Source organism: Argiope bruennichi, chromosome 4 (assembly GCF_947563725.1).
Source record: "Argiope bruennichi chromosome 4, qqArgBrue1.1, whole genome shotgun sequence".
NCBI lineage: Eukaryota > Metazoa > Arthropoda > Arachnida > Araneae > Araneidae > Argiope > Argiope bruennichi.
The window spans coordinates 106,269,738-106,282,509 of record NC_079154.1 but is presented as its reverse complement, the minus strand read 5'-3'; the positions used below and the strand labels follow the sequence as shown (position 1 = coordinate 106,282,509).

Below are 12,772 nucleotides of genomic sequence, written 5' to 3'. Positions count from 1 at the left end.
CCTGCAAATAATCATTTCCTTTTTTAATAGCAACCTTTCCATATCTCAGAGTGAATAATACAACATCCTGTATTTTTGTGATCTTTATGGGAGCGGCTGTGACCTCTGTTACAATATGCGACTAAAAAAGTAATGCTTGAAACAACTTATTTAGAGTTGAGATGAAAAATCAAATAAAGAGACGAGAAGAGGGCAGAAAAAGTTACTTCATAGTTCCTGTCCTGGAGCAAGAAATAAGATGCGACATGGTCTGGAAGGATGTTCTTGAGAAGTTGCTGATTGTGCTGCCTCAGCTCTCGCATCTCCTGGAGTTCCTTTTGAGCCTGCAGTTTCCACAAGAAGTCCAAACGGGACGTGATCTCGATCTGTTAAGATAAGAGATCACTTCAAATGGCAAGGTTACAGTTGCTAGAGTGAATAGTGTTGTTATGAAATAAAATTGAATAAGCAATTTATTTTAGCAAAGCAGAGGTCTCTACCAGACTACCAGTTGGCTTTAAAAGCATTTCCTATTATAAAAAAAATTCAGTAACAGCTGCTTTATTTTTTTTATCAAATAATAGATTATCTACGTGAAAATTCAAAAGATATAACTTACCGTGCATTCGTTAAAATATATTTTATTTATAACTTTATGTTATAACTTTAGAAAAGAATAAAAAACAAGGAAATAATTTTCGTTTTCTACTGCAGAAGTAAACATAATAAAAAAAACATCATTTACAAAATTGAACATTAAAATATTATTGTTAATGCGGTACAAATGATGTAGACATGTATTTGTTAACTCTTCCAAACCTGGTGGTTTGTTTCCTGAAGAAAGTATTTAATGAATGGTATTCAGTTTTTAAACCACTTAATGAAAAATGCATATTTTAAAAGCCTTAAAATTATACTTTCTTTATTAAATATATTTTAAACAAAACCACCACATATTAAATAAATTGATACAAGTGGTGGGGAAAAATCCATCATGTTTAAAAAAAACAGTTTAAAAAAACTTTTTTAGTTAAATAACAGAAGGACGATGAGTTTTAAAGGATTCTATCATGATCTAGTTCATTGACGGAATCACTGAAAAACCAAAATTAAAGAAATAAATGGTTGATCCTGTAATGGGTGTTCAAGGATTTCTCAAGAATACTTTCAAGACAAGATAAAATTTGGGCGAGTTTCACATAAGAAATCCTAACTCATCAATTCGTTAAATAACTTTAAAACTGTTTTCACCTTATCGGACTACTTTTTAAATGCTCATCGCCTTTGAAAGGCAGAGTGTTATGCTTTCTAAATTTTTGTTCGGTTTTACTGTCTGTTTATCGAACAGATTTAAATTTGAAAATCGCTGATTGAACTCAAGAATGTGTAAAATTTGAAGAGTACTCCTAAAAATATGAAGGTCTAATTTCTTGATAATACCATTCTTTTCTTTTAACTTCGTTATAAGAGAAACAATGTAGAGAAATGAATACTCTGTGGTTTCGTATATTGATAAAAGTGTGTGAATAATTTTGTGCTTACATCTTTAATGAGAAAGAAAAAATGAAAATGATAAAAAACTTATTATATAGAATATGTTGATTTGATATGAATTTAACATTATTGAATGCTAAATCGTGAAGATTCCCAGTCAGTAATGAAAACTCTTGGGAGGAAAAATGATTTGTGTCCTTTTGAGAAAGTATTTAAAAAATCTATGAGTTGAAATATTTAAAAACAAAAAAGAAACAGTTGAAATGAAGCTTTACAGGGGCCAAAAAACAAACCTTAGCTATAGAATAACCTCAAATGCAAAATTGGAAGAAATTAGTTATAAAAAAATAGAATAAAAAAAGCTGATGCATAAAAAGCAAACATAAATAAAACAAAGAACATAATCAAACATAAGGGCAATAAGTCATTAAAAAAACTGACATAAATGGGAAATAGTGCGACATCCTTTTCGTAACTAGTATCCAAAAAATTCCTTTTTCGTTCCATATGCAGATCAAAATATTCTGACAGAATTTAATCTAACTCACGCATATTAAAAAAATTCTCAACAAATCTCAAAAATCCAACTTTACGGATGTTTCATTTCGTCGCAGACCTAGTAAAGAATGGAAAAAAAAAAACCCTGTCAATAACGCAGTTGCCCTCACGAACCATTTGTTATAGTACAGCCTCGCTTTCAAACTCCGTTCGATCACTTTCATTCAGAGAAAATGAAGTGTAAACCTCCAGTGTATCGGAGAGGATTACTCCAGAAAGAAAAAGGAAGTTTTATCGCCTTGGACCTGACTATCTACTCTAGTGAACATCAAGTTAGCGATCGATCGGAGAGGATTTCGACAGCTTAAGAACTTACGAGCGAAATCCAAAAGCAGCGAAGAGCAGTAAAATGTACAGTAACATTTCTCTTCTTCCATAATACCCGAGATTTCAAATCCCGGGCTCCTCCAGCTGTGGAGTGAAATTTCAGCTCTGAAAGAGGTGCCGAAAATAGTACTCGATTTCGAAAAGATTTCGGAGCTGTAGCGTTCTTTAGTTTGGTGTAACGCTGATAGGATTGAGAAAAATAAAATGAGCATCTGATGGGAATATAGTGTTTCAGAGTATTAAGAAAGTGAACAGGGCAGAATTTTCGCAATTTCTGGCCGTTGGATTTGTTTTCAGCGTAAAGTAGATTTTTATTAGAAAGAATTTCTAAAGAAATTTTAATCATAGAACTTTTTTATATATATTAGAATTGTGACGAATACTCGAAATAGGAGGAGCTGAGGTTTAAATGAATTAAATTAATTGAGGAATAAAAAAGAAAAATATCTTTCAGATTGGTAAAGTAGTCTTTTAATGAGTCTTAGGTGAAACTAATAAAAGACTAGTAGAAAAAAACTCCACATCCTCGGTTTTTATAAATTACTTCTGTAAAAAAATAATTTGCAACTTTTTTTTTTGTGAAATTTGTATTTGGTGTTACTGCTGTTACCCTATTCCTTCACAAATGGCATTAACTTGGTTGAAATTTTATTTCTTGTTTTCATTTGTATCTTAGCTGTTTTATTTTAGTTTTACCTGAACATACTGGAAACTATACAAAAATTTAAACATTAAAAATGCTGTTTTATCATGTGAATGGCGCAGTATGGCCAAAAACGGCTCTTGTGCTATATATATATATATATATATATATATATATATATATATATATATATATATATATATATATATATATATATATATATATATATATATATATATATATATCATATATTTTCATTCATTTTTTTTCACTTAGGTCTTAACTTTTTATTGAATTATTAAATCACAGGTTTTTTTTCCATACTGTTTCTATCTAAATCATAATAATGCTTTGTATTAGTATTCAAATGGAAATATTTTCTTTATATGTTTTCTAGAAGGCAGAATCTTCGAAAAGGATTCATTCATCTTCTTTATCAGTAAAATAGACCGTTCAGAAATTTCGAATTTACTAGCTAATACATTTTGCTGTTTGTGGTTAATATCGAATTTAATTTCTGTATAAAATTGAAACAAACCTTTTCCCTTCTGAGCTATTTAACATTTATGTTCTAAACTGAACTGCAACAATTTCTCAATGCTTCACGCACCTTCACAGACTGATAAATAAAAATTGAAATTTAGATAAAAGTCGGAAATCTTACCAGTCTACAGTGATAACTGACCATGTAGAAAAATATAATCAACAAAGCGAGAGCTCGGAATTTCAGAGAAACACAGACTTTCCTGCAATAAGTAATTTCAAGTTTTAAGCAATATCAAGTTAATATTCTTTTTTTTACATAAAATCAGTAATGGAAATAGATTATAAAAAAATATATATTTTTTAAAGTATTTCAAATCGAAGAGAAATAATTATCTTAAAGAAATTGATACAAGAAATAAAAAAATGACAATTTACTTCTGCTCGAGTGATAAATGGAGATATGATAGGATAAATAAAATAAGTTAACGCATAAATTCTTAAAGTCAATTTAAAAAAATATGTTCTTATTTTTAACTAGTAGAGCAGAAACGATTAGTAATATGCATGAAAGAAAATATTTAATACATTAATTGCTCTAAGAATGAATATAATACTTAAATTGAGATGCGAATGAATTAAAGTCTTATCATTATGATATTTGGATGAAACTATAGCTAGGATCTAGCGTTAACACGTTGTTCTATCGTGTAACGCTCCCTTTTTACTAATCCTAAACTATCAGCAGTCAAATGTTTTTTAATAGGGTTGGCAACACTTTACTGCACGAATGGTGGCAAATTCAAATCTTGCGTTAATTTTGGGACACCTTTTATTTTCAAAGATATTCTATATTCTATTGATATATTCCATTTGCAATTAGAGAAACTACATGCATGCAATTAAAAATTTAATTAATTGTAAGAGAAAGGAAACGTTTTTTCTTTTATTAAACTCTGAAAAATTAATTATTAAAACATAATAATGAAATTAATTATTTTTTTTGCAGTTCATAATAAGTAAAGGGCATTATTTTAATTTTGTTCTCTATCTTTTCAATACCAAGTACAATAATTAATTTGAGCTTATATTAATATGTTTTAGGTTGACATGACGTAGAAAAAAATAATTTATAAATATTCGGGCCATTTCGTCATTTTTTATTTTTATTGCATTTAGCAATTTGAAGTAAAAAAGATATTAAGAATAAAGGGTATTTCTCCTAAAAGAATGAAAACTTAAAAATAGTAATTTGTTTAAATGGAAAAATATTCGCGCGATGCTGTTAAAACATGTTTTGGGCATAATTTATTGGTTTAGCATATTAGAATTATTTAATAACAATTCAAAACAATTAAGGCGGGAATGGATGTATTTTTGTAACTTTAACGCAGACATCAGAGTACCTTTGACAAGTTCCTTCAAAGATGTCCGAAAAGATGACAAGCATTAATAAGAGATACGTCGAGAGCATGAATAATAGCAGACCGAGCTTCAACAAGTAGTGCACTTTCAAGAAAGAAACGCACGCTACCATAGTCAAGATCCAGCTCAGTACGAAATACTGAAAAATAAAAATGAATATTGTAGAGTAAACAAAATTGGCAGTAAAAACAATAAGGGCAACAGAATATTTCTTACTTAAAAAAATACAACGTGCTCTTCTTGCCTTTCACAAACAAAAATTATTTATAAAAAGTATGGACAAAAATGATTCAACCTTTGTGTCATACAGTTAAGTGTTTTTTATATTACTTTTAAGTCTTGCAGTGATGAATTTACGAATAGGTAAATTATTTATTTACTTAATATACTTTGGTTGACGAGGGGGGTCATAGTCAAGCCTATTTAAGAGATTGTTATTAGACTAATAAACAATTAAATTTGTAAAAAATATAAATTATAAAATATGAGGAGAGTATAAGCGCTTTGTCAAGTGTCATTGGTCCGATTCTTCTCTGTTTCATCACAGTCATTTAATTATTATATTACTTATAAACACCACTCTGCTGTTTATAAACAGTATCATCCGGTTAAGTAAATGCTCATGGTAAAATAGTATAGGATATAAACGTGAAGGTTACTCAATTATGATCCATTCATATATAAACACAAATGCCTTTTTACAAAGTTACGGAAATTAAAGAAATGAGTTAAAATCAATGGTAAAGTTTTAGATTGTTAAAATTGTGTAGAAATGGGAAATTGAATTGATCAAAAGAAGGAATTTCATAGTGTTTATTGCCTAAGTTAATAAAATTTCTAAATACGGTGCTGAAGGTGTGATATCTCGCAAACAAATAAATGCATCTAATGTTTTCCCAAAGATGAAACGGTAATGTGAATTTGATATACTTAATAATAAAATGTATATAACAATAAATGAAATAATTAAATGGAATATAATCTTTTTTCTTTGGTGAAAACAACACATATTTAAAGAACATAGGAAGTGAAACTAGTTCTGTGTATATTTTCTTCATGTAGTGGAAAAATATTACAAGTAAAAAACTGAATATTCATGTTTATGAAATTAGGCATAACGAAAATGATTAGTTTTATCGAAAAAACAAACCGAATATTGGCATCGGCAAAACAGAACTTTTTCTTGCTTAATCTTTATACTTGAACCTTAACATTTGATATATGTAGATGTTACTATCATTTTAATTTGTGGTTTGAAATTGGCCATTTACACATCTGTATGTTTGAAATAGTGGGAATTTCATTTACTACTTGTGAAAAATGTCATGTAATTTTTTTTTAACTTTTCGACCATAATACAGAAATTTCAGAAAAAGTCCAATTTTTACGTTTTTTTTATGTATGAAAGTCGATTAATATTTGATGTTATTGAAAAGCCATACGTTTTAACAATTTTTGAGTGAAATATTCTTCAACCATCTTCATACCTGAGGATGAGTGCATGAAGTGCTTCGAAGTGGATCGATAGACGTCTGATTGAGGCTCTCACGAATGAATGATAACGAGCCGTCACAAGAAAACTGAAAACAAACGTAAAAAAATATATTGGTATGATTTTTAAAATGAAGAATAAAAAAAAATATTTTAAAAATTAATTTTAAGATGCTATTTTTTTAAAAAATTTGATTAATAAACAACTAAATACAACTTTTGATTATCTCTTTCATAAAAAAATTAGCAAAATATATCAGATTTTTCCAAATAAAATGATAATGAAAGAGTTTTCATTATCTTCTAGCAGCCTTGTCATAATTCCAATATGTAATTTTCCTTTGCATTTTAACCTTCTTATCTCTAATATCATTCGAATTGAACTATCATAGAATACTAGAATACCCGAGTTTCTCTTTCAAAGATAAGAACAATTCCCTCCCACCCACCCTTCAAAAATTATGATAGCAGCCTGTGTCTTTAAGAGGCTAGCATACAAAAGAGGACTATACTTAGCTGATGGCTATTAACCAAATGTATGCTTGAACGTCCTTTGAGAAAATTCTCAAAAAAATCTCTGATTTCCCAAATCCAGTTAGGCGAGTACCTTTAAAGAAAAAAGTATCCACCTCAAGTTTCAATGACTCACACTTAACGAAAAGGGGTGGAAAGTTCGCAGGAATACCCAGGTATCCAGAAGTTTTGTTGAACGGACATTTGGAGCCTTTCAGTATAGGTAGAATTAAATATCCAAAATTCCTATCTTTGAAAATAATTTATTCGTGCTTATTTTTCAAATTTATACACGTAACTCCCAGAAATCCGAAAAAAATTAAATGACATTGTTCTCAAACATACCATATTCGCCGTAGCTCCTAAAACGATAGCAGCGACAGTAGCACAAAATATAGCGTTCCTTAGAGGCCTTCGATTGTCCAGTGCTGAGCCTAAAACACGAGCCCAACCAGCAGAAGGTGCCAATGCCGTCGAGGCGCATACAGCTGCAAAAGTGGCTCCCAAGAATAATGTTACAGCCGGAAACACTGAAACCGTAACAAGAGATCTGAAAGTAAAAATTTGTAAAAAAATTATTTAGTCACTAAAACATGATAGAAAAGTAGAAATTTATATAGAAATTACTAACACCATAGCTAGTAGTTTGCATACTAGATGTGGTGCTAGTAACCTCCCCCCCCCCCCTCCGAATGTCAAAATATGAACATTTCTTTTTCTTTTGAAATAAAATTGCATACTCCAGAGATCTGTGCACAAGATTTAATTGTGATCTAGATATAATTTTTGCACACGATTTATGATTTCATTTAAATCCCCCTGTATTTTACATGACTAATCAAAAGGAGTAAAACTAGGGGTGAAAGATATGATCAGTTGATTATTTAATAAAAACTTATTAAAACATTTAAAGTTTTTAAACGTATACGAATATATATATATATATATAATGATCACTTATATGTCAAGACAAGGCGTTATAGCTTGCATTACGTTTAAAATATTGTAGCGAAAATTGTTCCTTTTGCCCACGAACATCATTGCTCAGTCGGCTGAACGAAGCATCTCATAGCTGAGCGGAAGGTTGCGGGTTCGAATACAAGCGAGGCGAATTGTCAAAAATTGATTTTTAATTTCAATTTGCGTTATGTTAATTATGCAAATTTATGTTAATTATTCTAATCTGTTATTTATGTAAATTTCCAATTTTCTGCGGGCCTTCAAATTCTAGAAGGTTCTTCAACTGTATATAAGTAGTTTCTCAATCAGTCAGATTTGTAATAAAATCTTCAGTTGATCTTGAGTGTGTTCATATCTATTGGACTTAGTACATTCACCTCATCTACGCGACAATATGAAAACCGCCAGAAATGGTGTCATTTACAAGAAATCACAGAACTGCACGCGTTATCCTGTATTTAATTGACTGTTGTCATAAACTGGCCTCTGATGTTGCGCCCACTTATCCCACCGATAATGTGCAAATGATACCAAAATTAAAATGACTCCGAGAATTCTACTTGTATTATGTGAGTATGAACAAGAAGTTTGTTTTCATGATCACAAATTATCATTTGGCAACTACAAATAACAATTAGCAGTTATTTGAAAGAAACGTATGATGTGATAAACAGAAAGTATTGAAAACGATAAACATAAATGCTATGAAATGATAATTCAGTTGAAGAATGTTTAATGTATTTTAAGATCTATAATAATTTAATAGATAATTAAAAGTAATCTGGAATGACATCATACTCAAGTACTTACTTCGGTGTCATAATAATTTGAATGAGGGCGACAAAAATCCAGACTGCGAAGGCACACGAGGTGTTCGACCGGAAGACCCTGTCGCGTATTTGATGAAACTAAACAGAAATGAAGCATTATTAGATTAATAATTAATGAAAAATTGTACTAATGTCCGTGTTTGTGCTGAAATAATATAATTCACAATTATGTTAAAAGAAAAATCAGTCAAATTTTTTAAGAGCTCTGTGAGATATTATTCACTTTCATAGAAATTATTTATAAAAGTAGGATAATAATTTGTTTCAAAGCTACAACAAAACTGCTATAAATTAAATAAACAAGCCACCCTTGATAAGCTCAGAGACATTGTCGAAGTAAAAGCAATTTAATACGTATTTCATGTTTGAATAAATTCAAAATTAGAAACTTGATGGATATTTGCATAAATAGAAACAAGAAAAAACGTATGTATAATACCCTAGCGTTAAATCAAAGGAGATGCAAGAGAAAAGATAAAATACTATTTTTAAATTCAATAAATAAATCTAAATTCGTTAGATTTTCAAATTTTGTTAGAGAAAAAAAATGAAATTCTATATTTATATTCCAAGATGGTTGGCCTTTATTAAAAAACTGAATGCTTCCTGGTAAATAATAATGTTAGTTGAATTGTTTGATACATAAATGTAATGACTTTTTAGAGAGTTTTTAGTTTAGAAAACAAATCTGAATATTTTAGAAACTGGTATCTCTAAAATGAGGCCGGATAAATAGGGTTTGAAGTTTTATAACTATTACTTCCAGTCGATTTTTAAATAATGGAAAATCTTTCCTCCTGCTGAACTGTATTTGATATTTACCTCAATTCCCCCCTTATTTCAATAACTGTAAGTTAAACTTGAGGTTTCTGTTTAATTGCTTTCTAAATATTTATTGCAGATCTTAAAGTAATTTCGTTAATAGAATTGGGAATCTTAGGGAGCTGATGTTAATAAAAAGAGAAGAATTTTAATATTTTCATGCCGAATAATAAGATCCTTGCTATAGGGGGACATGAATTACAATAGTTCAGTCCAATTTCTTTAAAATGGGGAACCATTTATTGTGTCTCTATAATTATATACATATATGTAATGATATCTCTACATTTAAATTCTAATTAATTTCCTAATTTTTATCTTAAATTTGTCTATGCTGATTTCATTCTAAGATGTTCTCTTATTTCCTAATCCAATTCCCGCTTTTAATTCTTCATGCTCTCTAAAAAACTGATGATTCCCACATTCAGAGCGAAGAGATAAAGACCTAATACTTACAACATACTTTTAAAGATACCTAAGCTTCCATCACTTAAATCGACACGTGGCAAAAAAATCTCTATCTGAATCTTATAGTAAAATCACTGAAGGGACAAATTTCTGCATCTTTTGCTCTTGTGTCGTGATGTAGACTGAAGTATCGCTTATCGCTTTTTCTCTGTACAAATTATGACTCACATGGTGAAATAACACACACACACACACACACACACACACACACACACACACACACACACACAGTGATATGAATGTAATCTAAAAATAAGTTCAGACATTGAAGAAACATGGTTACACATACATTTAAGTGGAGGGTGAGTCATACTTTTCATCTCGGATGCTTGGTAGAGTGGATATTTCTTTATGGCTACTAGCAATTATAAAAAATGTTTCAGATTTTTCGTTTGTCCTTCGATGAAATAAATGAGACATTAAAAACGTTGCGTCTCAAAAATATCTTTATGGATTGCAAAAATATTTTCCATGCAGTTACACTCCATTTGTCAAAGATCCCACCACACACACAGACACACTTACACACACATACAGAGAGAGAGACATGCACACACATTCGACACAAATACCGTTGAAGGAAATCATCATTATCTATTACTAGAAATTGTCAGATAATTACCATTGAATTTGTTAATTTACAGAAAACTTTGAGAAATTCCAAATACCATTTATATCGATATTTTTATTGATGCAAATTAATTTATTTACATTACAAATTAATCATGCTATAAAGTTTTCGAAGTAAAATTTGATATCCGTATCACCTTTCTGCTTTTAAATTATGTTATCGAGGAGTTAATTGATCGTCAATTAGCTACAACGAAATCGGTAACTTTTTTTTGCAAATTTTATTTTCTTAACATCTTTCAAGAATAAACTTAATATTTCAAGATAATTAAATTATTCACTTGTTGATTGCTCACCAGCTACAATCCTCTCACAAATTAGACTCCCGCTAACTCATCACTTATTTAAAGCTGAATACAGCATCCTATTTCTCAAACAGTGTCTTGCAAATTAGAAACTACAATTCTACCCAATGAAAGGAGACACCGAGGGAGAGAAAGGCGGAAAGGGGGGGGGGGTAGCATCTTATCGCCATCAACTCTGATTCCAATTAAAAGCAAATCTAACTTTTCCACTCGGCTTGGCGCTCCTGACGATTCACCAGACCAAAGGTGTTATAAGAGAACATATTTCCACCTCACAATGGGATCCCATTTCCTTCTGGTTTGCAGAAAATTGGACGCCTCTTGTGCCAGAAAGCAGGTCAGATATTACATAATGCTACGGACGAACGAGCTGATTTAATTACCGTCCTTTTCCGCCCCGTCTGGCTGGGGCGTTTTAGAAAGGGGAGGGAGAAGCACCTGTATTAATCGATAGGAATCTTATGCGAAGAGCCCTGACTCCATTTGTAATTAACGAAAAGATCCACCAATAATGGGAATTAATCTTCTTTCCGGGAAGTAATTGAGATAGTCTGCTGACTGGTAAGGATCTTTTTAAAGAATGAAGGAATGCCCCCCTCCCCCACCATTTCTTGTTAATCAACTCGAGAATTTCATTTGAAGAGAAATCTGTTCCTTTGATTTTGTTTAAAAAGAGAACAAAAAATATTTCGGAGAATTTTTTATTTCGGAAAAATATTTTTTTTGGAAGATCAGATTTCTATGTCTTTTATAATTTGCTATTTGTTTGCAGAGTAGGAACAATTATGGAAGGCTCCAAATGATAGTAGTTTCGGATTAATTTGCCAAGCAGTGGCAAAGTCTTTCACTTAATGATACATGAATTACAGCTTAATAGAGATACTAATTGCTTACTTCACCAATTTTCACTAAAGCGAGTTAAAACTGTGCATTTTCTATAAGTAATTTATTAGGGTTTAAAATTGAAAATGTAAGTTTTATTCATGCCTGTGATGTAAACCAAGTGCATGATATGACTTATAAACTTTTTCTCACAATTAATCAAAAGAAAAGTAAAAACAATTAAATTAAGAAAAATCGATGTCAATACGATATAATGCTAAAACAATAAATCAATAAAATATTTAGAATGAATTTAGATAACTAACATAACGTAAATATTTGGCTTTTTAACGCATTAGTTTCCATGTCACTCATTAGTGATTCGCAACGTTCTATCTAAATAGGTAATTTCTTCTCTGTTATAATTGCTTCTAGAAGATAATAAAAAAGGTAATTTATTTACATAAAAGATCCAAATTACTGACAATGAAACAAATTACCGGTAAGAGAATTTGTTAAAGAAAATAAGCATAAAAATCTTTGATATACGAAGATAAAATCCATGATACAAATATCAACGTTGTCATACAATTGTTTTATTTTTAATATACAATTAAATGCAAGCTTTTTTCCTGTGTATTGTTTTGTTTTGTATTTTTTTGTTTAAATACAGGAAATTAAATTTAATTTATATCGTTTTAAGTAGTGGAAAAGTCATATATTATGTCAAAATCACTTGCTTCGATTCTGTCTAAGTCATCAGAAATGAATTGTCTATTAACATTGAGTCTGGTAATGAATGAATAGAAACTTGTGATTTAAGGTTTTTCTGTATAATTTATTTAGATAGTTGAAATGTTTATTGAAATCTGAAATTTAAAACTTTACTTGAACTATATTCAGTTGAATATAAATTTTCTTTTAGGATTTGCCATTTCTAAGAATTTAGCTCTTTTACAAATTTTACTATCAAATACTGGTGTTTCAGATGAAAAGTTGTAGGGCAGACCAGTAGTATTTGA

The 12,772-nt window shown here is 30.0% G+C and overlaps 1 protein-coding gene across 4 annotated transcripts in view; it reads right to left on the bottom strand.

Annotated features, from left to right (window-relative positions):
* LOC129965976 (adenylyl cyclase 78C-like) overlaps positions 1-12,772 on the bottom strand; it is a 430,498-nt gene that overhangs the window by 19,179 nt on the left and 398,547 nt on the right. For all 4 annotated transcript variants that reach the window (XM_056080294.1, XM_056080293.1, XM_056080292.1 and 1 more), the window contains exons 14-19: positions 8,684-8,781; positions 7,259-7,463; positions 6,397-6,489; positions 4,891-5,048; positions 3,666-3,747; positions 207-365 (exon numbers count right to left, since the gene is read on the bottom strand). In XM_056080294.1, the coding sequence (XP_055936269.1) occupies positions 207-365; positions 3,666-3,747; positions 4,891-5,048; positions 6,397-6,489; positions 7,259-7,463; positions 8,684-8,781 (795 nt within the window). The remainder of the gene's footprint in view (positions 1-206; positions 366-3,665; positions 3,748-4,890; positions 5,049-6,396; positions 6,490-7,258; positions 7,464-8,683; positions 8,782-12,772) is intronic.